Here is a 24,978-nt window from a genome sequence, read left to right on the forward strand (position 1 = left end):
GTTTGATTAAATAGAATCGTTATTCGCGTATGCGCAATTTAGACTTTATGTTTAATTAATTAGGGAAACCAAGAAAAAGAAAATCAAATTTAAATTTAAAATCGTGATCTCTCGTTTCTTTTATTTCTGTAAAATTATATTTGAAATTTGCAATTTCTATATTATATATATATATATATATATAATTAAAGTATAATTAATGATTCTTAAAATGTATCAGAGAATTTCTTAGATCTAAATATCCTTTACTCGGATGCATAAAATCCAATTACAAATATAATCTTGTAAAGAGTCTCCTACTAAATCTCTAAATTGTTACAGAAATGATTAGCAATTCTTAAAATTCATTAGAAACTAATTTTTCTTAAATGCAAGTAGTAGTCAAGTGCATAAAGCGTTATTGCGATACAAATTTAAATTCTTTGGAAACAATGAATTTTTCTGTCCTCTGTTTTATAGTTATATATTGTAAGAATTCTATAAAGAGTTCTTTTATGGAATTACAAAATTCTATCATATTCTACTAAGGAGTTCTAAACTCTGTTGAAAGGTAATTTTCCTAAATGTCGATATTATCCTACTGTATGAGATCCAACGGGACCAACTGTCTCACGAGGTCGTGGGAAGACCTTTTGACACATAAAACCCAGGAAGAAACTTTTGTCATTTCGGTTATTTCGTTGCCTACTAACAGCGATTATACTTACTTGGTAGCGTAAAATGAGTCGCACAGGAAACTGATAGAGGTAACAGAGTCGACTGAAATATTTCATTAAGTCGACTAAGTTCGAGAGCCAGTCGGGTTAAATGGAGTATGTAATGTCACCAAGTGACCAAGGAAATCCGTTCTGGCATGCGAGTGTCGGAGGTTCAAATGGCTCAGTAGTGTTTCACGAATGCAGAGACACTTTCTGAGCGAAATTGCGGACATTCTTCGAACATTATTAGGGGAAATAGAGACAGAATAATGAAAAAAGTTCGTAATAAAATATTTTAGTTCTTCTTCTTAAATATTTTCATCTTCTTTCTTATGGCAGCAAAATTATTAAAATACTAGTAGCAGTAGTAAGTATATTTTATTTTCAGCCCTCTGGCTATACAAGGAATTCGGTTTACAATTATTTCCTTTATTGTCTTGCATTCTCACTTAGTCATCTACACACACATTCATCCACCAACACACACACACTCTCATTTTATCCTTGGATATCCACCTAACTGCTAACTATTATATATGTCTATTATCTGTTATCTATTACTAAAATACCAATTTTGCGAGATATTAATTTAAAATATTAACTTAACTATGCGCGTGTTATAAAAAATTTAATAGTGAAAATTTCAATCAGTTCTCTATCTTACGAGAGAAAACTCATTAAAATCGGAGCAAGTAAAATGGACTAAGATTTAATGGCTACATTATTGTACCAGTATGAGTGGTAGATCTCACATCACACGTACACAATTTTCATTGAGAGATTTTACAGGATTTCATTCGACGATCGTAAAATATCATTGAATTTAATTTCGTTGTAAGATCGTACCGATAATAAAATCCGGCGTAGCTTCCCGTTGAAAAGTAACGTAGATTTTATTTCATCGTTTTATTAGAGAGCAAATTCACGATGGTTCTCTCTACCTTATTAAAACGATTTAAGCGGATCTACAAACGTACGTCCTATTTTTATCGGGCAAAATATTTTTTTTTAAAACCATACTATCTGTTTCATTTAACTTTCGATGTAACTTGAAAATAAAAGAATAAACTATCCGTTTTCAATTTTAATAAATTCGTCCTTAACGAGCCTGAACACGCTCCAACGACATCTTCCTATTTAACATACTGCACGAGAAAATCATAAAACCTTTCTCTCTCGACACAAGAAATAAAACTGAAAGTCTATTCCACCAGAACGAAGCAGAATTAATCTCACAAAACCATAATCTCGTTCACGAGACCCAAGAGTATCGTGAATCATTTCCCATCCAACAAAACCCTTGTTTTTTACAAACCCTAAGACAAAGCGAATGCAAACGCTGAAAACATAAAAAAAAGGGACATAAAACGAGCCGAAGAAACTGCAGAAGAAACCCAACGAGGACGTAACGTCGAAGGAAGGGACAAGGCCCGTCCATAAACGAAACGACCATAATCGCTAGGATGCGTATCAGCAACGGGGTGACGTTATAGGGTTAACTCGCGACGGGGTTGCGAGATGGAGAAGCCGGTCCGCGTGATCCACGTCGAATTCAATTTTCCGCGCTGCACGCACACGTGACGCACGTGTTATCCAATCTTATACTTGCGTACGTGGTCACACCTAAATATACAGGGTGTTCCGTAATACGTGTATCATAGATTGACAAAGCGTGGCTGGTGTTGTACATGAATATATAAAAATAGAATATTTACATGTTCATTAAGAGAGTTTTACTCGCCGATTCGAGAGAACCGTCTGATGAGCAATTTAAGATCGACTCGGTTGATGACTTGGTTTCTTTCAACTCGCAGATCTGTATCGAATCAATCCTGAATTACTTATCGATCGACTCTCGACAGTAAATACGCTTCATGTTCTACTATTAGTTTCATCCTTACTTTGTATTTTCTGTTATTTCGTATCTGATTATCTTCAAAGGAATTGCTCGAGATGACTGTTCTGTATTTCGACGCATGCACGTCTTATCGTTGATGTGATTATCACGTAGTCTACCACTATTCCCTGAGATTCTTTAAAATTGAAATCTTGTATTGAACGTCCGTATACAGCGAATTTCAAGTATCCTTGGAAATAAAAATTCAATGAATTTAAACCAGATGATGCAAGGCAAGCGATAGGACCGTGCGATTAGGACAACGCGAAATCATTAAATCTCGCAAACAAGATCAAAAAGAATATACGTTTCTAGGTACGTTTCTCGTTCTTTCGGAGTATCGAAATCAATTTCTCAGATATTACTCGCACGTTATAGAGCATCCTGTATAGATACGCGACGTATATACGTTACGCACGATGCGTTAAAGGTAGATGGATGAAACGAGAGAGGTCAAGAACCTTGGAGAATCTTCCTTCAGCCGTCAAATTCTCCAGTCGATCCTGGTTGAATCGCGTTTGATACACGTCTGTCGATATTCCCTTCATTCGTATTACCGCACCGTCAGATTTATGTTCAGCGTAGAGGTGTGTACTTGCACGTCGACGTCGATTTCTCGCATGAGTTTACATGTGCTCTGAGCCCTGTCGAGGCGTTGAAAGAGCAGGATCGGTTAAGGTGTTGGAGAAACGAGAGGCGGATGCAGTATCGAGCAAGCAATGGGGTGCAGGTAGAAAACGGATTGTTAAATTGAGTAAAACATATCGGCAATGGGAGAGTGTATTTAGGAAGCGTCAGTTCGATGAGATGCAAGTGTAATTTGTGTTTAATTCGATTAAGGGGTGTTCTTGTACTGCTGGTTTAATTCCTTGGTTTGTAACGTTCAGCCACGTTGAAACTGGAAACTCAAATTCGGTAAAAGTAGAGTGTAACGCCATCGGTAATGGATTTCTGTTTAGGAAGCGTTAGTTGGACGAAGTTAGAGAGTAATCTGTGTCAACTACGATAACTTTCTGGATAAGGGGCGTTTCTGTTGGTTGTTTTAATCTCTTGGTTCGTAACATCGAGACACGCTCGTTGCGTGAATTTTAGTTTGACTCCAATAAAGATAGATTGGTTTCGTGGCGAAGTTTAGTTTGGTAGTTTTGACTTGTGGTATTATCAATTAATTCTTGCGATCTGGCGTTTATTCTACGAAATTCTTGAACAGAGATATATTAAAACTCCTTAATACGAAAACAAAGAAATATCCAGTGGCTTCTTACAAGTTTTACGTTGTCTTCAAGATACCGCGATATGTTTTTCGATCTTACAAACTCGTATCAAGTTTGAGATCGTAATATTGTCGAAACTAACTGTAAACGAATGTATAATAATTCGTACGTTGCATTATTATGCGAGTAAACGTCGCCCTGTATTTGATACCTTTGAATTCCTACGTTTCTACGAAACAGCAAATTTGCATCTCCTAATTCAGATAATAGCAATACCAAATATTATTACAACGTTATAACGAAATAACCGTATCGTACTATAATACCTTCCAGCTTTGGTATCTCCTTTGTATCCGTTCTGATAAATATTAATGTATTATTTGCTCGTGTTCTACTGCATTATGGTATTTAGTGTAAATTTCTATATTTTTAACAACATTGACAGAATATCGAATTTATACCGTTGAAAATTAATCAGGATTCTAATTAATTCGGACCCACGGCGGTTATCGATGTATGTAATTAGGGTAGAGGTTTCATACAGCTAGATTATATTAGAAGGATCAGTTACGTAATAGTTAAATAAGATTCTAAATACGATTTATCTAGAAGATTAACTCCCATATATCGTACCTATTTGCATTTATCTGACTCGCGATAAGTATTATCTAATTAAAATCAAAGTAACTTTAGATTAGAATATTTCAACAATTTCTCTCCTTCGTTTCATCGGCCATTTTTCATATTTCTAATTCCATTTCCGAGTACGCTCTATGTCTTCTGTCTAGAGGCAATTGAAAAGTACAACAGATCGAGTAGACGATTAGCAGAATTTCTAACATAAAACTAATAAAATGGTCCAAACGATTCGCTATCTCAAACTGGTTTCCTTTAGAATCCTTTATTAATACGTCGAAACATTTATTAAAATTACTACCACGAAAACAGTATGCCTATATTTAGAGAAAAGAATCACCTTTTTAGTCGACAGAAGAATTACTCGAACTCAAAGGATACATTATACGAGACAAGTTTCAGAACAATGTCGTTAAAGATGAAGACGCCGATGCTTTTTCTTCTTCGAGCCTCTGAAAGAAGAATTGTCCGATTCCAATATCGTGGTTAGAAAAAGGCACGCGGTCGTTCTGTCCTATTTTCATCGGGATTAAACGTGAAGCAACGCGAAGAGATTTCTTCCTAAGCACGAGCTTTTCCAACGACTCGTTGCATGTTCGTCGTACATTAATTACCTTAATTGGAGGCTAGATCCTACGGTAGCTGTGTACCTCGCAGAAATCATAATTTATTAAGGTAAATGGATTAGCATAGGTAGAGACGATACAGCTAGACTCGGGCTGGCGACTAATTCTCTTGCATGATAATTTCAATCCTGAATTTAGGTTTTAACCCTCGCGAGGGAACTATATATATCGATTCCGATGAAATTTTGCTGGTTAATGGCTATTAGCAAGTAGTAACATAGTAGAGAAATACGTTATCGTGAATTAGGGTTTATTTTGTGGTAACTATCCTTCTTCTAGGTATCGCGGAGTAATTTATAAAAAAAGATTATATTTTTTGATAGAAATTAAATATTTTATTTTCTAAAAACACTTTCCAATATGTTTGCTATGTTAACACACAGAAGTGCCTGTGTCATTCCTAAAATAGAAACAACAACGACTTCTTATTAGTAAAACGTTTCATCTAGAAATTAAAATGATCGTTACAAGAGAATATAATATTATGCTTCTACCGAAAATTCCTTTATCCATCCACGTTGCTCTGTTAATTCTCATGCCAGATACTTTACTATATTTATATCTTACTTCCCTATCAAAGCGATTCGCGCTAAACCAAGCTACGTTAAACTAAATTAAGTCAGGCAGCTCTCATTCGAAAAGGTAGCTCGATAAAGGTCTACAAATCTGTATTTACACAATATACCCACGTGTGAATGGGATTACCGAAATAGCACCGGAAAATTGCTGCCAATATTTCGAGAACACCTTGTATTTCGAGCAATCTCTATATCGTACATATACTTATACACGCGCACATATATACGCACGTATACGTACATACGGAAATATATATCTCTCTGTATAGGATAATACACGTTCCAAGTACAAAGGGAAAATTATGCCAGAAGCCGAGTTCACGAGCATCTGTATTGTTCGACCCTCGATTCTCGCGTAGCTACGGGAGATTTTTGTAGAATCGTCTGCAGCAAAGGTACAGTGGCTATCAAAAATATTGCCACATCATTGAATTTATTATTAGCATTTACATACCAATTGATTAGGTCCAAGTATATTAAATTTCCGACAGTTTAATAGTATTATACTTTGTTATTACTTTAATAGTAGGGTTGTTCGAGTCACTCGAGCTTCAACTTGCATGGAATGATCAAATTTATCGTGCTTTATAAGACACCATTAATGTTTAACGTAATAACGGAAGGATAAGAAAATATCGTGTACTTCAGTAACGAAAGGTATGAAAAACGAGGGAATAATTCAATAAGAAAATCGAATTAATATACGCGCGATAAGTATAATCGAGAATGGTTTAATAAAATAATTACAATTGAAGATATTAGGCCGAGTTGAAGAAACCGTAGAGAAATATTTCACTGTATATCACTTGGATCGTTTAAAAATCTCACGTATGGAAATTTGACGAATTATAAGGCAAATTGCTTAGCCCGACTCAAATACGTTTTTCTGACTATACTTCGGAAACGAAGCGAACCTGATATTAATAGAACACTTTCGCTGGAAAAGAGGAATATGCCCCAATACTTTTTATAGCCACTGTAACTGTGAATTCGCGGCTAATTCGAAGAGTAGCACAGGGAAGGGAAAGAAACATCTGTCGATGGCTCGTTCTATGGCAGATCGTAAACATTTAAAAGCCAGAACACCGTAACAATAGACGTATTTACGCGAGTCTGCTCCCCTTGCTAGAGGATATTGTATCGTGTACGAGAGTTTCGATGATAAATTGCATTTCCGACGATGACTTCCGTGTCGATGGAACATCACACCCCCGCCCCGTATTCGGCACACCCTAGTGTTATTGTTGCGCGAAAGAAATTTATAGCGCGCGTTCGATGGTCATTGCTTTTAACCCTTTAACGAAGGTCCGATAAAATCGAAATTGTTCCGCGTTGTGACGTCGATATCCCTGGATCACTAAGCGAGCAAAATTGTCGCTTATTTGTGAACGCACGCAGAGAATGTTGGGTACTAACATCGCAGGGAGTGGTTTGGGATGGGGGCAATATTTGAGCATTTCGAGTGTTTTAGGTGGTCTTGTTGTTAGAAAGAGAGGGTGTTTATTGTGCTTGAGCGTCGTTTCAATGAAATTATGTGACAAATTGTTATTTAAATTATATATTAGCGCAGTAACATGTGAAGTGTCCAATTTCCGTGTATTAATTTCCTTAATCGTCTTCTTCTCCGAGACATTTTGTCATCTTCGTAGATGCGTCGCTACGTTTTTCTTGCTCGTGTATGATTTTCATTTCCTATTGCATACTCGTAAAAACGAATTATTTTTTAGAATTCCATGAAGCATGAATCATTGAAAGTCAGTCATTTCGTATTTTACAACCCACGTACGTTTGAAAATATTTGATATTTACCTTATCGATACTAATATTCAGCGTACGATAGCCGTAAAACAAAAGCGCTGTAGAAATTACGCCACCATATCTAAAATTACAGGAACAAATAAGATTATTTAATTTTCAACACCGGTCGATATCACGAGGAGAAATATTCAACACGATAAAATTTCATGAAACTTAAGCTTCAACGGCAAGTAGCACCCGAGAATGATCCTCTGTCATCAAGGAGAGATTTTAACCGCGTTACTATTGTTTTCTGTTGCAGCTTTGGCAAGCGGACGGGTGGCAGCGCCAGGAGACCCAACGAATGTTTCGTTCTCGAGCCCTCCGAGATGATCGTCGTAAGTAGAAACACAGTTTTATTTCGTGAAACATCCGCACTTTTCTTTACGATTGTGTCGTAATTTGCGCGCTATACTGGCGAAAAATTCGCGCCACGCAAACTTTCGTCGCGTCACGAAAACTTCGTTTCACCGTGGAAGTTTGCCAGGGTTTCACGTTTGCCACGGTTCAAACCGTAACTTCCGTTGCAACTTCTTGCACGTTCAACGATTAAATTTAAAGAGAACAACCGAGCCACTACGTGCAGTCAGAGGGTAGTTTAATCCCTTTCTTTGACGTTATTGTTTGTTACGTTTCATATCTTCTGTTAAACTTTTGAAGGACTTTTGTTTTCGTATTTGTTTTTTATAATCGTGTTTTTACTATTTTATAACATTTTATGGATTTTATTTTTCGGAAGCTTTAGATCTCGATGATTCGGTTCGCGTTGAATGAAGTCCGCGCTATGATTTTTGTTTTATGGGAGGCTTTCATAAAAATATATAAAGGAGTTGGAGTAGCTTTTTTAGCAATTATATATCGGTATTGTTAACTAAATAAAGGAGACATCTATAAAAATGATATTTAAAATTTAATCTCGTAAGTATAAATTTAAAGGTTTGAGATATGGAGAAATTTTGTTTATTTATAATCGTATCCTTAATATCCTGTAGAATCGCTTTCGTAGCTAGAAAATGTACGCATATACTTCTAGCAATATTTGAAATATCGCTGATTTTTTCATGAAGTTCAATATGCTTGTGTGAATTTATATTATGGAAGGTTCCAATTAATAAAAAAATTCTAGTATAATTTTTTTTACAGAAATTGGATCTCAGTATCATTAATTAAATAAGAGAGATCTGATATAATATCGAAACAGAATGTGCGTGAATGGTAGAAATTGAAACATCAAAACTCATATTTCAAGAAGATAGATCGTTAATTCGGACAGCGATCTGCGCTTCATTTAATTCACGTTGAAAGCAGTTGGAGTTCGTAATTTTCAGATCTCGTGTTTTTGCAAAGTCAACTTTAAAAAAGTCTTGAAAAAGAAGTCGTAAAGGTTCGTTTTAAAAGAGTTGTTGTTGAAGTATCATTTACACGAATTAATCTACTAAGGGAACATTACGCCCCATTACAATAATTAATCGGAGGCAAAGTACACTTGTAATCTTTATAATTAACATTTACATTTTCCACCTTGAAAAGGGGTCTAGAGTCCAATTTTAAACTCCACCTACGCGTTTTATACATGCTATTCGTGTTATTATCTCGGTAAATGGCACAGATAATAGTAAACTCTACAGAAATTCCGAAAACATAATGTTTGTCACATCTTTGCCTTCTTCTTTGCTGTTCAATTTAATAAGTGGTTTCGTACTACTTTTAAACGATTCATTTATCAACAACAATAATAATACTTATATCGCGCATGTATTTAAAAAATGACACAACTGAAACAAGTTCCTCCAAAAAAAAGAAGAAAAAAAGGAAAGAAAAGAATTATTTGGAAGCTTGAAAAAAAATTATTCATATTGAAACATATAATTTGACAAAAAGAACAGACTGCAGAAACTAGCAGTCAAATATTTTAATAATTTTCCATTTTTAACCGTTCACTTTTTCCTAGCATAAACTATTTTGTATTGGGACACTTTTGAAATGCGTTTGCAATATACAAATCAGAATCAAGTTTCATTTCAATCGTTCAACCAAGCTATTATCATCTTTGTAACCATAAACTAAAAAACTTCCCCGTACTAATAATTCAACAAAAAAAGAGAAAAGAAAAACAGTGAAACCTCGAGTAGAAAAATTCTAAAAGAGGAAGAGAAAACATTGTCCAAATCATATCACTTTGGAAGCAAAGCTGCGATACCGTGAACAACGATTCCAAACAGTATCTATTTTCATTCTCCGGAACCAAAATCGATAAACTAATTCATTCTGTCGTTTCCATGACACGTAGCATGTGTTTCCAGGTCTCGCGATGTTTCTTTCTTTTTTTTTTTTTTTTCAATTCTTGTTGCCTGTCGGCTGAAAACCAGGGGAAATAACGGTCTATTATAGAGGACAAGGGAGAAAAGCAAGGAATTGACGCAGACGAACGACGCGAATTTCTCTTTTTCCGACCGGTTTGTCCCACATTCGTGAAACGTGTGCACGTAAGCGCGAGGAAGAGCGTCCCTACGCTGCGATGGACGCTTCGGCTAGCTGCTTTGCTACGATATGCTCGCGAACCATTCCGGATGCGGCGGCGATATCGCATAATGAAAGACAATGCTGTCCAGACTCGAGACGCAACGTGCCAGACAGTTAATCAATAGTTCCTCTCCTGGCGTGTGTTATGCCAGCGTCGAGTTTTCGAGGTCCGCGTCGCTGCGCTCCTCTCTCCATCCGCTCCGATGATCGCGATTACGCGCACGATTATTTGCAGGATTAAAAAACGCTGAACGATTCGGCGATCATTTTATTTAGGGGAGGGTTGCATGATAAGCTCGATGTTTGGGAAAGAAGGGTACTTTTCGAAGGGAAATTGTTGGAGAAATATGGGATATCGAGAGTCAAAGGGTCTTTTGAAATTTCCGATTGTTAGATCGAAGATTTTTATGCGTTCGTGAGAAACTTGATGGTTCAACGATGCACAGAATGCGCGTAATACGCGAATATGTCTGAAATATTTAAGGTGTAGTATATTCGTTATGATATTTGGTAGGTTATTTTTTTATTTTATTTTGGATTTTACAATTTGTCCTGAAGGACATTTGGTAAAGTGTTATATCTTATTGGTGAAAAAAAATAAAATAAAAATAAATATAGCATGTGGGTGGCTACCCCCAGCGGGGTGCCAGCTTCGTTTTTTCTAAGTTATGTCTTTTATGATATTTGGTAGGTGGAAAAAAAAATTTCTGTCCGGGTTCCATGTTCTTAATCGCACGATTCCACGTTTGGGAAAGAAGGGAGGTGCTTTTCGAACGGGATATTGTTTGAAAAATATAGGATATCGCGAATCGAGGGATTTTCGAAAGTTTTCAGTGGATTTATCGTGACTCGATAAAAAAGCTGAGATTTGAATACAGTTAGTTTAGATTAAAAAACGCGGAACGATCTAGCGTTCATTTTGTTTGGCAGGATGGTTGCATGATCGGCTCGGTGTTTAGAAAGGAAGGATTTCCCTTTTCGAAGGGAGATCGTTCGAGGAATTTTTGATTCTGTTCAACGTGGGTTGATGAAAGAGCGGAGGTTTTAGTTTAATTAGTTTAGATTAAAAAACAATAAAAGAGCGTAGATTTTAGTTCGGTTGGTATAGATTAAAAAAATACGTGGGACGATCCGCTCTATTTAGCGGAGGGTTGCGCGATTGGTTCAATGTTTGCAGGAGAAGGGTACTTTTCAGAGGGAAATTGTTTGAGAAATATGAAATATCGACAGTCGAAGGGTTTACGAATGTGATTCGGTTCGTCGCGGGTTTATAAAATCGTAGGATTTTTAGCGAGTATTGTAACATTCGCTGGTGGTGTTTAATAAAAGTTTAAGGATTTTTGAAAATCTGTATTTGCAACGAAGGTAGAGTTCGATAAAAGGCTGACATTTTTAGCGGAAACCGTGGAGTTTGATGAAAGTTTCAAACGATGATGTTTTTGAAAACTCGCAGTGAAACTGGATGTAAATTAAATAGGAGTATGGCATCCAGTGGAAAGTATACGTATGCAGATTACAAGATTGAGATAATACCTCTGTTAGTGTTATTTATTTGTTATTATTTATTACGCATGGTCCTCCACTATCGACATAGGACCAACTTCCGGCTTTACATTTTTTCTCTTATTTTATATTATACTTCTGTTAACAAATTCAATATAATACAATACGCGAAATCGTGATATTTGGAAATTGAGTTTCAGAACAGGAAGGTTTTTGGAAACTCGTAATGGAATTGAATGAAGATTGAAAGGAAGTGTGTCACCTAATGGGAATCGTGAATTATAAAGTTGGAATAATGCCTCTGTTGCTTCATCCAATATAATATATGGAATTGTTATACAATAATGATGCAGAAAAATAAAACAATATGTTTAAATAACTCTCAGAGTTTATTATTTTAATTAATTATTTAAATTCGTATGGTTCATTTCGAAGCAAAAATTGTACCAGCTTTTTTAATCTGATCTGTGAACAAACGTAGCACTGAAAAGATCAAATTTCTCGAAATAGCTACGTAAAAGTCGTTCACTGAGAAATCTTAAATACAATTGTTCGCTTAATTATAGATTTATTAATAAAGTGAACGAAGAACGATCTATCCGATGATCTGCCAAGATTTGTTTTCATCAATCTGGTTCGACAATGTTCCAAAATTACAGAGGTATTTTTCAATTCATTTTGACATTTAAAATTCGCCTAAACTTGTCTGCGATAGATCGATAACTCCGTTTAGAAATTTCCTTTCTCCTATCTAATTAGATATTTTAAGCAGCGCAGCGAGTGAAATCGAGTGGTTCGTGCTGCCATCTACGATACGAACGTCTGTTTTACCGACGATTCGGATCATGCAGATTTCGAAATCCATGGATCGCGTTCAAATAATAATTTAATAATCGATTTAAAAATTTTTATTTTTCTAGACAGATTCTATGATCTAAAGAGAGTTTACTAATTTTTTCTTTATACAAACTAGAATTTGTTTTTTTTTTCTCTATAGATTATATTTCTTAAAGAATTATATCATATATTTATTAATAAATTTTAGAGAAATTTTCTATTTCTATTGTTATTTGAAACAAATAAAGTAAATAAATGTTGATAGATCATTGGTTATGTAATATTTTATGTCATTATTTTTACAAAACGTTCCATTTACTGTATCTCACAAATTCCATATAGTATTATTCATTATGCAAGATTTCGAGCGGGAAAGGACTATACGAGCCATAATATTCTCAATATACGTGCTCATAAATGAAACTCACTTTTTCTATTGTTATTTGAAACAAATAAAGTAAATAAATGTCGATAGATCATTGGTTATGCAATATTTTATGCCATTATTTTTACAAAACATTTTATATACAAACTAGAATTTGTTTTCTTTTCCCTATAGATTATATTTCTTAAAGAATTATATCATATATTTATTAACAAATTTTAGAGAAATTTTCTATTTCTATTGTTATTTGAAATAAATAAAGTAAATAAATGTCGATATTTCATTTACTGTATCTCACAAATTCCATATAGTATTATTCATTATGCAAGCTTTCGAGCGGGAAAGGACGATACGAGCCATAATATTCTCAATATACGTGCTCATAAATGAAACTCGCTTCTCCGATAACGTATTAAAATTTTCGAATAATCCGCATATATTCCTCAGCTCCTGCTTATCGTGCTTTTAATCCCTCCTTATCTAACATTCATCTTAGCTTTCTCTGAAACAATGTTAAAGCGATAATAAATCCATTATATCCAACAGACACTTCTCAACTCTTCTATCAAGCATTTGACTCTTCTCCTAATTCTTCATAAATGCATCTAATTAATAAACCATACTCCATTTTTATTAATAGACGATTTCAGGTTCTCTCGTTTAACGTGTCCTGAAGACTTTAAATCCACGATATCGTTGATAGTGCTGATACTTTGGCTATGAGTCATCGCGATTCAGTCGAAAACTCACGGGAACTCGTTATCGAGTGACGAACTAGCGACGATTAGACGTCTCGAATTCGAGCGATGGAAATATTCGAACGATTTCTCTGATCCATACGTTTCTTTCCTTTTTGCTGTTGAACAGGGAATTTTTAACGTTCCACAGTCATCGTTATGTTACATTATGAATGTTTGAGAGAACCTGTAGGAAATTTAAAGATGTACATAAATATATGTCGGATCATCTTTGGAAAACGGAGGGTGTGATTAGTCTTGCTGCGACTTACTGAGAGTTGCTGCAAGTTGTTTATGGGAATGTATTACAGAAGTTAACAAGTGATATCGATGATCGAGTGATCGAGATGTCTATGACGATGAATTTAGGTTCGATAACGAATACACGGTCAACGGGATGACGATTGCGATTAGGAACTCGACGTACGTGTTCACTGGGCTAGTCGAACTTATCGGATTGCACCTCAGCCCAAGTGGAACTGCCCTTATATACTCCTCTCCGTATTCCTCTGGTCAATCCCTGTTTTTAAGGAGAGTTATTTAATTACTTTATGTTGAAGTGGTTGCCACTTCTAAGAAAACTCTACATCTGGTCTTCAGTTTTCTCAAGCACTGAAGCCATCGACAGGGCATAGACAAAAGAATGCGTCGAGGACAGACTATAAGCGGTACATGTGCGACGTTGGCTTCAGGGTTCTTTTAGTCTCTGGACCAGCTTACATTGTATTCCACACTTTGTACTTTAATATTCACAACATATATACAGGGTGCGCCGTTAGAATTCGGACAGAATTCAATTTGTAGTTCCCACCATATTAGAATTCAGATGTTTGTGCTGATTGACTCTGAAGTTAGTTAAATATGTCAATAAGTCTTCTATAACCTCAAAATGACAGAACTCGTTAAGCAAAACCCGGAATACGATAGAAGAGCGGCGATTATAGAAAGTCTTCGCGCCGGGTGGATGCCAAAGTGAATCGGAGGAACGACCGTTGGCTGGCCCACAATCTCGAAGATGTTCCTGTTGTGGGCAAAACCAAATTTCCAGCAAGTGTTCACGTTTTGAGCGTTGTCTCAAGTGAGGGCGACGTCATGCCTCCGCACTTCTTCCAAAAAGGCGAAAGAATCACAAAGGAGGTTTATTTGGAGGTCCTGAAGACAGTAATAAAGCCGTGGATGGAAATTACGGCTTCTGGAAGGCCGTATTTATTTCAACAAGATGGCGCACCTGCTCACACAAGTCATCTTGTTCAAAATTGGCTCTCTGACAATGTGGACATGTTTTGGTCGAAAGATTTCTGGCCTCCTAACAGTCCCGACCTAAACCCATTGGACTATTACGTGTGGGGCGTTATCGAGAGACAAACTAATAAATGCAGGCACCCCAACGTCAACTCCCTACGAGCTGCTATCGAGTCAGAATTCGCGACAATTAAACGCGACCAGTTGAAGTCAGCGTGCTCGCGCTTTAGAGCAAGAATAGAGCAGGTCATAGAGGCAGAGGGTGGTTACATAGAATAAAAGTTCTCAGCAAGGACCCTTTAAATGAGATATAACAACATTTTCATGTGTTTTTGTGTATTGACTTAAATAAACAACTTTCTGCACAAAACTTCTTTTGTCCGGATTCTAACGGCGCACCCTGTATACTTCATAAAAGATATAACTTAGAAAACACGAAGCTGGCACCCCACTGGGGGTAGCCACCCACATGCTATATTTATTTTATTTTATTTTTTTATTTACACATGAGATATAACACTTTACCAAATGTCCTTCAGGACAAATTGTAAAACCAAAATAAAAAAAAAATATATATATATACTTAGAATACCTTACAATTTATCCACGCGTTTCTTTAATTCCACATACATCAAATAATCTTAACACTTTATACCTCTGTTAGGTACACGTCCCTCCCGTGACTGTGGCTACGTTCAGTGACCCGTTATGTTACTTCGAGCCCAAGCGCACTGTCATAAATCTCGAATAATCATAATTGACTTGATTCATAAACAGCTATTGCTCAATGTTATTGTTTAAGTACGGCTATAATAAAAAATCTGGATTAAAGTATTGGGGACTTTCCCAAATATTCCGAAAGAAAGGCTCCGGTGTCCTTTCATCTCCGACAAATATATAAATATTCAAAGCAGATTATCCACTATAATATTTATTGACCTCTTTACGGTTTATTCTTTTTATTTGCGTTCATAAAAATATGAATTTACAGTTATATTTATATTGCGAATTATCTACTAAAGAGCAACCGGTCAGGTCAAACCGATCGGTCGATATCACGTATCTCGAATGACTTAGCGCTCAAGGTGGAGGAGATTTAATAGATCGAGCGTTGGTGTAATTTAGCAGTTTATTTGCACTTGTTGTATAAAAGTAAAGTTTGATGTTATGAACATGAAGGTGGTAAGATCTTGTGGGGAATGAAGTATTTCACCCGCACGGTACGATGTTCTGCTGATGACTTAAGTATTTCACCCGCACGGTACGATGTCTGTTGACGAACTGACCTCCCATGTTGCTGATTCTCTTCACCAGCTGTTGGGTCTCATTCGTCCATCGTGCCTTTCCGGCCGGAGTTTTTTCCTGGCCTTTCAGTCATTACAGTTCGCGGGGCGGGACGGGAGGACAGGTAATTCGAAATTTCCCAAAAATGGGAATGGGCCTGCCCTAGCCATGAACGAACGGCTATTCAAAATTCGGAATAATTTATTACAATTATAGGTCTTCACGACACAGCTTAAATTGGGTTATTCACTGAATTGAAAACAATGATTATTCATTGAATGCTATAGAATTCTTAGATAATAACTATACTCTTTTCCCATTAGAATATTTAATTTTATCTTGTATTTTTATTTTACCTAACAAAGACCGTTAATTCCATTTCATTCTTTCTAATTTGGTCATACACCTAAACCATGTTCCTTTTGCGTTATAACTGTATATAAATATTAACATAAATACGTCACTGTTTAAATATGAAAGATATGAAAATAGATTGAAATTCTAAATATCATTTCAAGGTAAATTATGAAATATAAAGCAGTTAATACAAAATGTCGCTCACACTTCAATTAATTAATGGCTTTAATCGTTTGAAATTAGAATACAAAATAAAATTAATACCAGGATCACCGACGATTAAAGTATAACATTTTTAATTAAATAAGTAAATTAATGAAATTTCCAAAAATACATCTCTATGATTTTATAAAATTTGTTAATCTATTCGACTGGTATCGAGTAACCTAAACCACATTGTTGTGGTTACCAATGATGACCAGTTGCGGATTAAAAATGAAGGACGCGAAGGTACGCGCCAGTGCAAAATGCAATTTGGATTATGCAACGCGTTGTCACTGTACCGTGGACACCCATCTCCGTGTATGCTATAACAACTTCCTGTTCTCGTCTGTTTCAACTGTTTTTTTCCAGCATTATCTCGGCTCCCCGGTTGACAACGTTTCATTATGCAGCATATCGTAGATGTGATTATTCCTTGGTTGAAATTAATTGCGTTATCATACTTAGAATTATAGTGGTTTTGTGGAATATTCTTACTTTTCTTTTTGCACATTAGCAAACATAAATGTTCTTAATTTATGGTGTTTGTTATGCCTTAACTTGTTATTTAAATACACAGGTTGTTATCAAGTGTATGAAGTGTTTAGTGAGAAAGTGGTACATGTGCTTACTTTTTTTGTAAAAAAAAAGAAAAAAGATAACGAAATGAATGCAGGAACTGGTATATAATGTTCGTTGCACGAAACATCTTCCAAGAAAATTTTGTAAAATTTCTGGGAAACCATCTTGTACTAAACTTATAATTCTACTGTGGCAATAATAATAACGTTATAACTGTAATAATATTGAAAATATTATATACATATGACAATTTTTGCTTGTAATAATGTTTCAAAAAATCTCCCAAAATTGTTGACAATTATTCCATGACACTGTATATCTAAGATTTCATTGAATATTGTTAAAAGATCATTGTAAAATGTATTTCCTAATGGTATATAGTAAACGTAGGTAGACAAATTGTATTGGAAACATGTACTGATAGGAACTGTGATCGTTTTCTCTAGACCTTTTTACAAGCAATCTTTGCAACGTTAACGTTACCTGGCAATCAGATTTTGTCTCGTATAATGTTTCTTCTTTGCAACCTCAAGGAACAAATTATGTCGATACATAGATTAAGGCACTAATGGAAGTGTTACGTGATTGGAAACTTATCTTTCCTTAAATATCATCGATATAATTCATATTTGATTAATAAAGACAAAATTATGCCGATTATGTGGAATTAAGAGACGAGATCTCAAATTTATATATAAATCGGATTATCTCTGTCAACGTAAAAGACTTTATAATAATTTTTAATCTCCTTTGTTGTGTTACTGCTCCATCAAATTTGCAAAAACCTTTTAACACGCGCGATGTATACATAAAACGCTAACGTCACACACCCAGTGAATAAAAAATATATATACACAGCGTCGTATTTACTTCGACATTGGCATAGTGATTCATTAGCTTCGATACGTTGAATATTCCGCCATGTAAAACAAGTTTAGTATAAAAAGTTGCAAACATTTTCTGATGTGTAATCAATGTACGGATATATCTCAAAAATATGGATATTTGCAAACATTTTGATGTCGTAACAAAACGGCATCAGAACATGTAGAGTTTTTGAAAAATCATCAACACTCGGAACTTCTCCGTTCCAAATGGAAAAGTTGTTAGAAGCTGATATCGATTCAATCACTCGCATAAAGCCAAAAAACCAATAAAAACATATTGCATTTACATTTATATTGTATGTATGTAATTCTAGTACATTGCTGGTGAAATTCGTACCAAATAAGACACCATCCTCCTGTAAAATAATATCAATACAAATCCCCTGGTATAATAAATCGCTGATTTTGGTACAATTAACGTATAATATATTTTTGAAGAAAAAATTCATCGATACATACTTTTTGTCTTTACGCATCGAAATCCACGTTGGAAGGATGAAAACAATTCTCATGGATGGGAGTCAGAAACATATATTACATTACATGCAATATTCCAAAAATTATTAAAACTAAAAGAATGATTTGGTTGTAGATTACGAGAAGTGTAATGTAGCTTTTACGACAGATCGATTAATTTTAATCAACTCGAGATACTATGTACCTCGCAATACGTTCAAACCTCGCCTTAAAGGTAGCATAGAAAACGATAAATTTCGTGATTCGTTAAGGAATCCAAATTAATCGACAAAAAGTCGCATCGATGAAAAGAATCGCACTATAATGTCTGGCAATAAATTTGTAATGCGTTAATTGGCGCAGATCTTTAAGCTCTGTGCGGAATAGGGGCTGATATAAGGGGATGACGAATATTACAGTGGATTTACGGCTCTGTGCGAAGTGATTCGTCCGCTCGATGTCTCTTAGATTTAGCTTCCACGGTGACGGATTACGCGGAAATCCAATTCAGTCTCCATATTAGAGTCGACTAGTCTGACGAGTCGTGTAATTCACGATGACGATTACCGTATACGTATACAGGCCCACGAAAATATTCGAATCCTCGCAGACAATCTTTTACGAATATGAAAATTGCAAGATATTTGAACATTCTCAGGTAGATTTCAAGTTGTGCCGATATATACATAATAGCAGTATCTTGTAAAACACGCAAAATATATATAATATAAAATTTCCCATGGAAATTGTTGAAATACTTTCGTGAACCACCATACGTACAGAGAAATCAGTATTCGATACTGGTAGAAGGAGCTAATCGATAACAAGCAAATATCAACGTCACGTGTATAACTTCGAACAGCTTGGCGAATTGTCCGATAATTCATTTTCGAATGGCAATTAGTCACGGCGCGAGATGCCCCGTTTGTTTTGCGCTGATCTCGTTAATTCTCCAACTTTTGTTCCCTTGTTTCCACGCATCTGTGTCGATAGGTTCGACCCTTTTCTGCGACAATTAGACTCAACCTTTTATCGCTGCAGACATTAAATTACGCGATTAAATAGGTAGAACTTTGTTTATAAATTTTGTTTATAATCTTTTTCATAGTAAATATTTTGTTGTTCATAAGTATGTTAATTTACATATAGAGAGAATAAATAATAATAGAAATAGTAAGTGAAATTCGATCAAATTTTATTTATTGTTATTTTTGTTCACCGTCTGCCGCTTTTAATTAATACTAGTTTCTTTCCTGGTTGATCTCGAAATTTAAAAAAATGAACACCTTTACTTGGAAATACGATCTGCGATAAGTCATTACGCGTCAAACCATTAAATAGAACTAAAACTGGAACGGCTTGGTCTTACAAAGTTGCCGTGTAATTATTCCGCACCTCGAAGAATTATATCAAACTTCCTTATACTCGCAACAGAGTTCTTGTACCGACTTAACGAGTTCCTACAAAGATTTAATATCAAAAGTCGTGATCCTTCTGTAACTATTAAAAGCGGTATCTTTTTCCCCATGGAGAATCATATTACATTACATTTTTATACTTTAAAACTTATTACTCTTCAAGAGACATTTCAGTATTGGAATTAGAGTTTGAATTGTGAAATTCTCCAAGCTATTCTTTTAGTTTCATCTTCGTTAGCGGTAATTACTGACGGTGAATTAAAAAATGCAGAAATATGTAAAATTTAACGGACACGAGAATAAATTGCACAATTGAAGAGTCCCGGGGCTTATGTAACTGAAAACTACCAAGCAACTTCAGAGAATGAATTGTAATTTCAGCGAACTGATTACCGAGCTTTTGTATTTAAATAGCAAAAGGAGAGTTTTTATCTTACGTTTAATATACACCGCTCAAAGTGTTTATTCAAAATTTGAACCGATGGCGCGATCTTCTAATAAACGATTTATTTTCATGCAAAATATTACGATGTTATGAATTAACAGCGTGGTTAATCAACACTCGTGTGTATTACAGCAATATTTTTATATATTATGCACGTTCTTGCGTTTTTAAATTTCCCAAAAATGCATAAAACCCACGACCTATCGATAATTTGCATTTCTTAAAAAACGATAACACTTCGTGTACGTGAACCAAATATTAAAAGATAAGGAAATAGGAAAGAGGTTGTGGCGATTAATCCGTGACGTCTGAAACGTTTCTAGATCTTCGTATTCGCGTCAGATTTATGTAATCTGTCGTATTTGAAATATAGCCATTGTGAGACTGCTCGGACATCGGTTAAACAATTTTCCGAGCCTCGAAGTAAAAGAAAAATATTGGCAGGTCATACCATAACAGTCAATGGCAATATCGTAGTACCATGCAAGGCCCCAGGCGTCTCTATGTGACCTGCTACAAATTGGACGTCCAACCTTTAACCTTTTTTTCTTTCTTCTTCTTTCCCCACGCGCTGTCCATTACGTTCCTCTTCATCATTGTCCTCTCACTTATTTTTCCAGCTGCTTTCGTTCGCTATCTCGTATTCGATTGAAACGTTTTCTTCGTTCCTTGTAGGACGTTCGTTGAATTTTTAAAATTATGAAAATTGATTTATTAGATAATTGTAGATAGATTATTCATTTAGTAGGAATTACGCGTATAATGTGATAATTACAAGCCACGCATTCGTTAAAATTTTTGCATGATTATATCATTCATAGTCGGAGGAATTTTGGGGGGAAATTATTCGCTTACGTTAATAATAGACCTCCTTATAGGTTTTATTTTACAAGCTTACGAAATGTCATACAGGAGACTTCGTTATTACTATTAACTGGTAATTTGTCTAGTAATTTTCCTAATAATATTAATTCGATTTGACTAATGAGAGTTATCATTAAGATATTCGTTTAAGGTATTCAGATATCAAATGAAATTTTTGAAACATTTTGAAGATTTCGTTGGTTTATCGAATTGACTATAATTTTTTTTTTTTATTTGTGGTTTTTTTTTACAATTTGTCCTGATGGACAGTTTGTAAAGTGTTATATCTTATTGGTGAGAAAAAAATAAAATAAAATAAAAATACATAGCATGTGGGTGGCTGCCCCCAGCGGGGTGCCAGCTTCGTTTTTTCTAAGTTATATCTTTTATGAACTATAATTTTGTGCAGATATAGAACATAGACATTTTTAACATTTTTTACCAAATATTGAAAAAGGTTGGTTAAAAGAGTATCTGGTTAATATTAATGACTGTTTCAATATTTTTGAATACATTCCGATCCTTTCATGGCTATGAACACGAGTATTTCAAATGAAACAGTTTATCTTTAAACTAAAGATGTATGCACGATATTCATATTTATATGACGCCAATATTGGATACCTTCTAGTTTTTGAATACAAAGTTGATGAGAAGACGAAAAGCCAGTACAGAAAGTATTTATAGCTGAAAAGAGTTAAATAGATAATATGTATTATAAATGTGTCTAAAGGTAAATTTTATTCATCTCACGCATTCGACCGGGGGAAATACATTACTTGAAACCAACTTTGTCTTATTAACTCTGTTTATCTTGGATTACTTTGCATATGCTTTACATCGTAATTTCAGTTCATGAATTTCACGGATTTCTTTTACGTGCGTTGCGAACCACTTGTAAAATTTCCATCGATTACGAAATTGTTTTTTTTTCCCCTCTGCAATATTACAGTCAAACAGAAATTCGATAAAATTTTAATATAATACATGCTCGTTAATAAGAATCGATAATATTTTATATAATTCCACTGAGTTATAGTATTTAACATTTCGAATAATCTCAAAATTATACATCTCACGAGTAACATTTAATTCGATATTTTAATCGCGTTAAAAAAAGTTTCCACAAAATTACAAATCACATTGTCAAAATTTTACATGTATTATATAATAATACTGTATGATAATATTCGTAACACGAGTACTACCGACCTCTAAATATGTATCCAAACGCGTCGTACAAAGTTCATGAAAATTAAAGTATTATCACGAAACTGAACAATATATATATATATATAATCTGTTGTTATTCAATTTTAATTATTGTAATTTTTTAAAATCGTGTTAGAATTTCATATCACGGATTGATTATTTGAAGGTGTTTGACAGTACACGAAGTTTAATCGAGGATTCTTTTGTTTCGAGGGTTGGAATATTATATATATATATATATATATATATATAATATATTGTATTAATAAAAATAATGCGATCGAAAACACTTGTATGTTTTTTCAGCGACATTAAAAATAAAAAATCTGATATTAGTTTCTTCGATTGATTCGATAGTTGCACCATTAATTTCACATATTTCGCTGTAAGTAATTCGACATTTTAATACCATAGAAACAAGTTGCACATCTTGCTACGCTACGATAAATCTGACTGCAATTTGAATTGATAAGATCCTCTAACATTTATCCCATGTACCATATCTCCGAAATTATGATAGATTAAAGCGAGCGGCTCGCTGTATCAGTAGTCGGTGGTGCTCTGTTTTTTCCTCTCGGCTTTCTTTCTATCTCTGTACGTTATCCGAGCTTATTGCGCAGAGCTTCGTCGACTCGCGGCTTTAAACGAGGAATGAATCATTGCCGTGAAGTCCACCTGTGAGTAATAACGCGCTTTCGAACGAACGGTGTCCGGCGGGCATCGGAACGAGCTCGAATGAAAAATGCAGAGAGCTCACTCTAATCTTCCTATGCGATTTACTTTCACGCTTTTCGGAATTCTGCGTCCCGGCGAGTGTTTTTCCAGCGAAGCGTATTTTATTTTCCGTTCCTCTTTCGCCGTGCGATGATGATTTCACGTTTATTCGTTTCGAAATGCTCGTCGTTATAATACCCGTCGTGTGTTTCGTTACAGCGAACCGACCCTGTTAATTGTTTATTATTGTGTATTAATTAATTTGATATGCTGAAAGTGTGCAGTCGAATAATTGAATTATTTAACAACAATCGGCTGTTACGGTTCTGGCGAAGTACTTGGAAAATTTATCCTCTTCCAGCAAATGTCGATTCGACTGATTTAATATCGAATTTCATACGAGAAAGTATAAAACGTAAAAGGGTCAGTTATAAATTATTGTAATTCATGAGAATTATTGGCGAAGCCGTGTTATTCAATTTTAATTATTGTAATTTTTTAAAGTCGCGTTAGAATTTCATATCACAGATTGATTATTTGTAGGTGTTTGACAGTACACGAAGTTTAATCGAGGATTCTTTTGTTTCGAGGGTTGGAATGTGTGTGGAACGTTGATTTCATTAATTTTGATAAACCTCTGATAGCAGATAATTGTTTAGTAATTTTGTTATTAACTTAACTTCCTTTTTTTCGTTTATACGTAGCATAAGTATTTATACTTAATTTCCATATACATTTTCAGATTCGTTTCAAACTTTACCGATATAATCACGATGGTCGTATCTTACTGCAATGTTAAGGAAATTTCCAAATATTTCTATTAAATATTAATTGTTTTGTGTAAAGTATATTTTAAATATATTCGTAAAAGATTTCTACAAGTGCTCTTTGCTTACTTTCGTGAATTACTGTACTTGATTTTAGACGATGTGTATTCTGACGTGTCTTTGAAAATACACCCAGTCTCACGGTTTAGCAAAAATTAGTTAATAAACAACATTTGCATAGCGTTGTTTGAAATTCTACGCTCACTGTGCATACGTTGAACCAAGTCAGAAACTTCAGTATGCAAATTACGTTGCTCCAATTTCTCGGTATTTTTTCTCATTTATTCTGTATTCTTCCTTTTTCTTGTCCTTTTTACCGTCAGTTCTGCCCACGTGCCATTGACCACGCGTGAAAACTTACTTCGTGTTTTCCAAATTGTCCATTGTAAATTACCCTTTGGTCGGAATTCGATTACAGTTCGGTAACTGTTGGCCTGTAACGTGGAAAATTCGTGCATGAATAAATCCATGTAAATTGCTTGGCGTAACGAAGATCCGCTTATAATTATTCCTCATTAATATCGTGACGTCAAAAGCACTTCGCTACTAAAAGTGTTTATAACAGGCTGTTGATTTAATTTCAACGTCCCGCTCTGAAGAAGTGCGTCCAATGCAAATGAAAGTAGCCACTTCTTTTTTTTTCCCACCCTTTTTACTTCATCGATCGCGATCGTGCACAGACGATGGAGTATAATGAGAATAGATTTTTAATTAAATTTACGTCGTTGACTTGTGTCTCGGTTAAGACTCGTAATAATTTTAGTACATTCGGTCCTCAACCACCGACGTCCATTTTTCGTTTCTGTTCGCAACACTTGAACTTTCCAAACAAAATGTTCGTAACGTTGCATAACTTTTATGTGCGTGTCTGTAATATCGCAGAAAAATTATATACATCTAACTAAAATGTTTTCTTCCTTTAACCAAGTGAAAACCAAACTCTATCCTTTAACTAAACGCGTCGACAGACGATAACGTATTCAAATTACATTAGTTATAATAATTAAATTAGTAATAAGCGAGATTACTCATAAATTGTTTCTCCCTTTTTTTTTCTC

The 24,978-nt window shown here is 34.9% G+C and overlaps 1 protein-coding gene across 7 annotated transcripts in view; it reads left to right on the forward strand.

Moving 5' to 3' along the window:
- Positions 1-24,978, forward strand: part of LOC132909870 (rap guanine nucleotide exchange factor 2-like) — a 262,500-nt gene that overhangs the window by 182,499 nt on the left and 55,023 nt on the right. For all 7 annotated transcript variants that reach the window (XM_060965025.1, XM_060965030.1, XM_060965023.1 and 4 more), the window contains one exon: positions 7,709-7,784. In XM_060965025.1, the coding sequence (XP_060821008.1) occupies positions 7,709-7,784 (76 nt within the window). The remainder of the gene's footprint in view (positions 1-7,708; positions 7,785-24,978) is intronic.

Source organism: Bombus pascuorum, chromosome 8 (assembly GCF_905332965.1).
Source record: "Bombus pascuorum chromosome 8, iyBomPasc1.1, whole genome shotgun sequence".
Classification (NCBI taxonomy): domain Eukaryota; kingdom Metazoa; phylum Arthropoda; class Insecta; order Hymenoptera; family Apidae; genus Bombus; species Bombus pascuorum.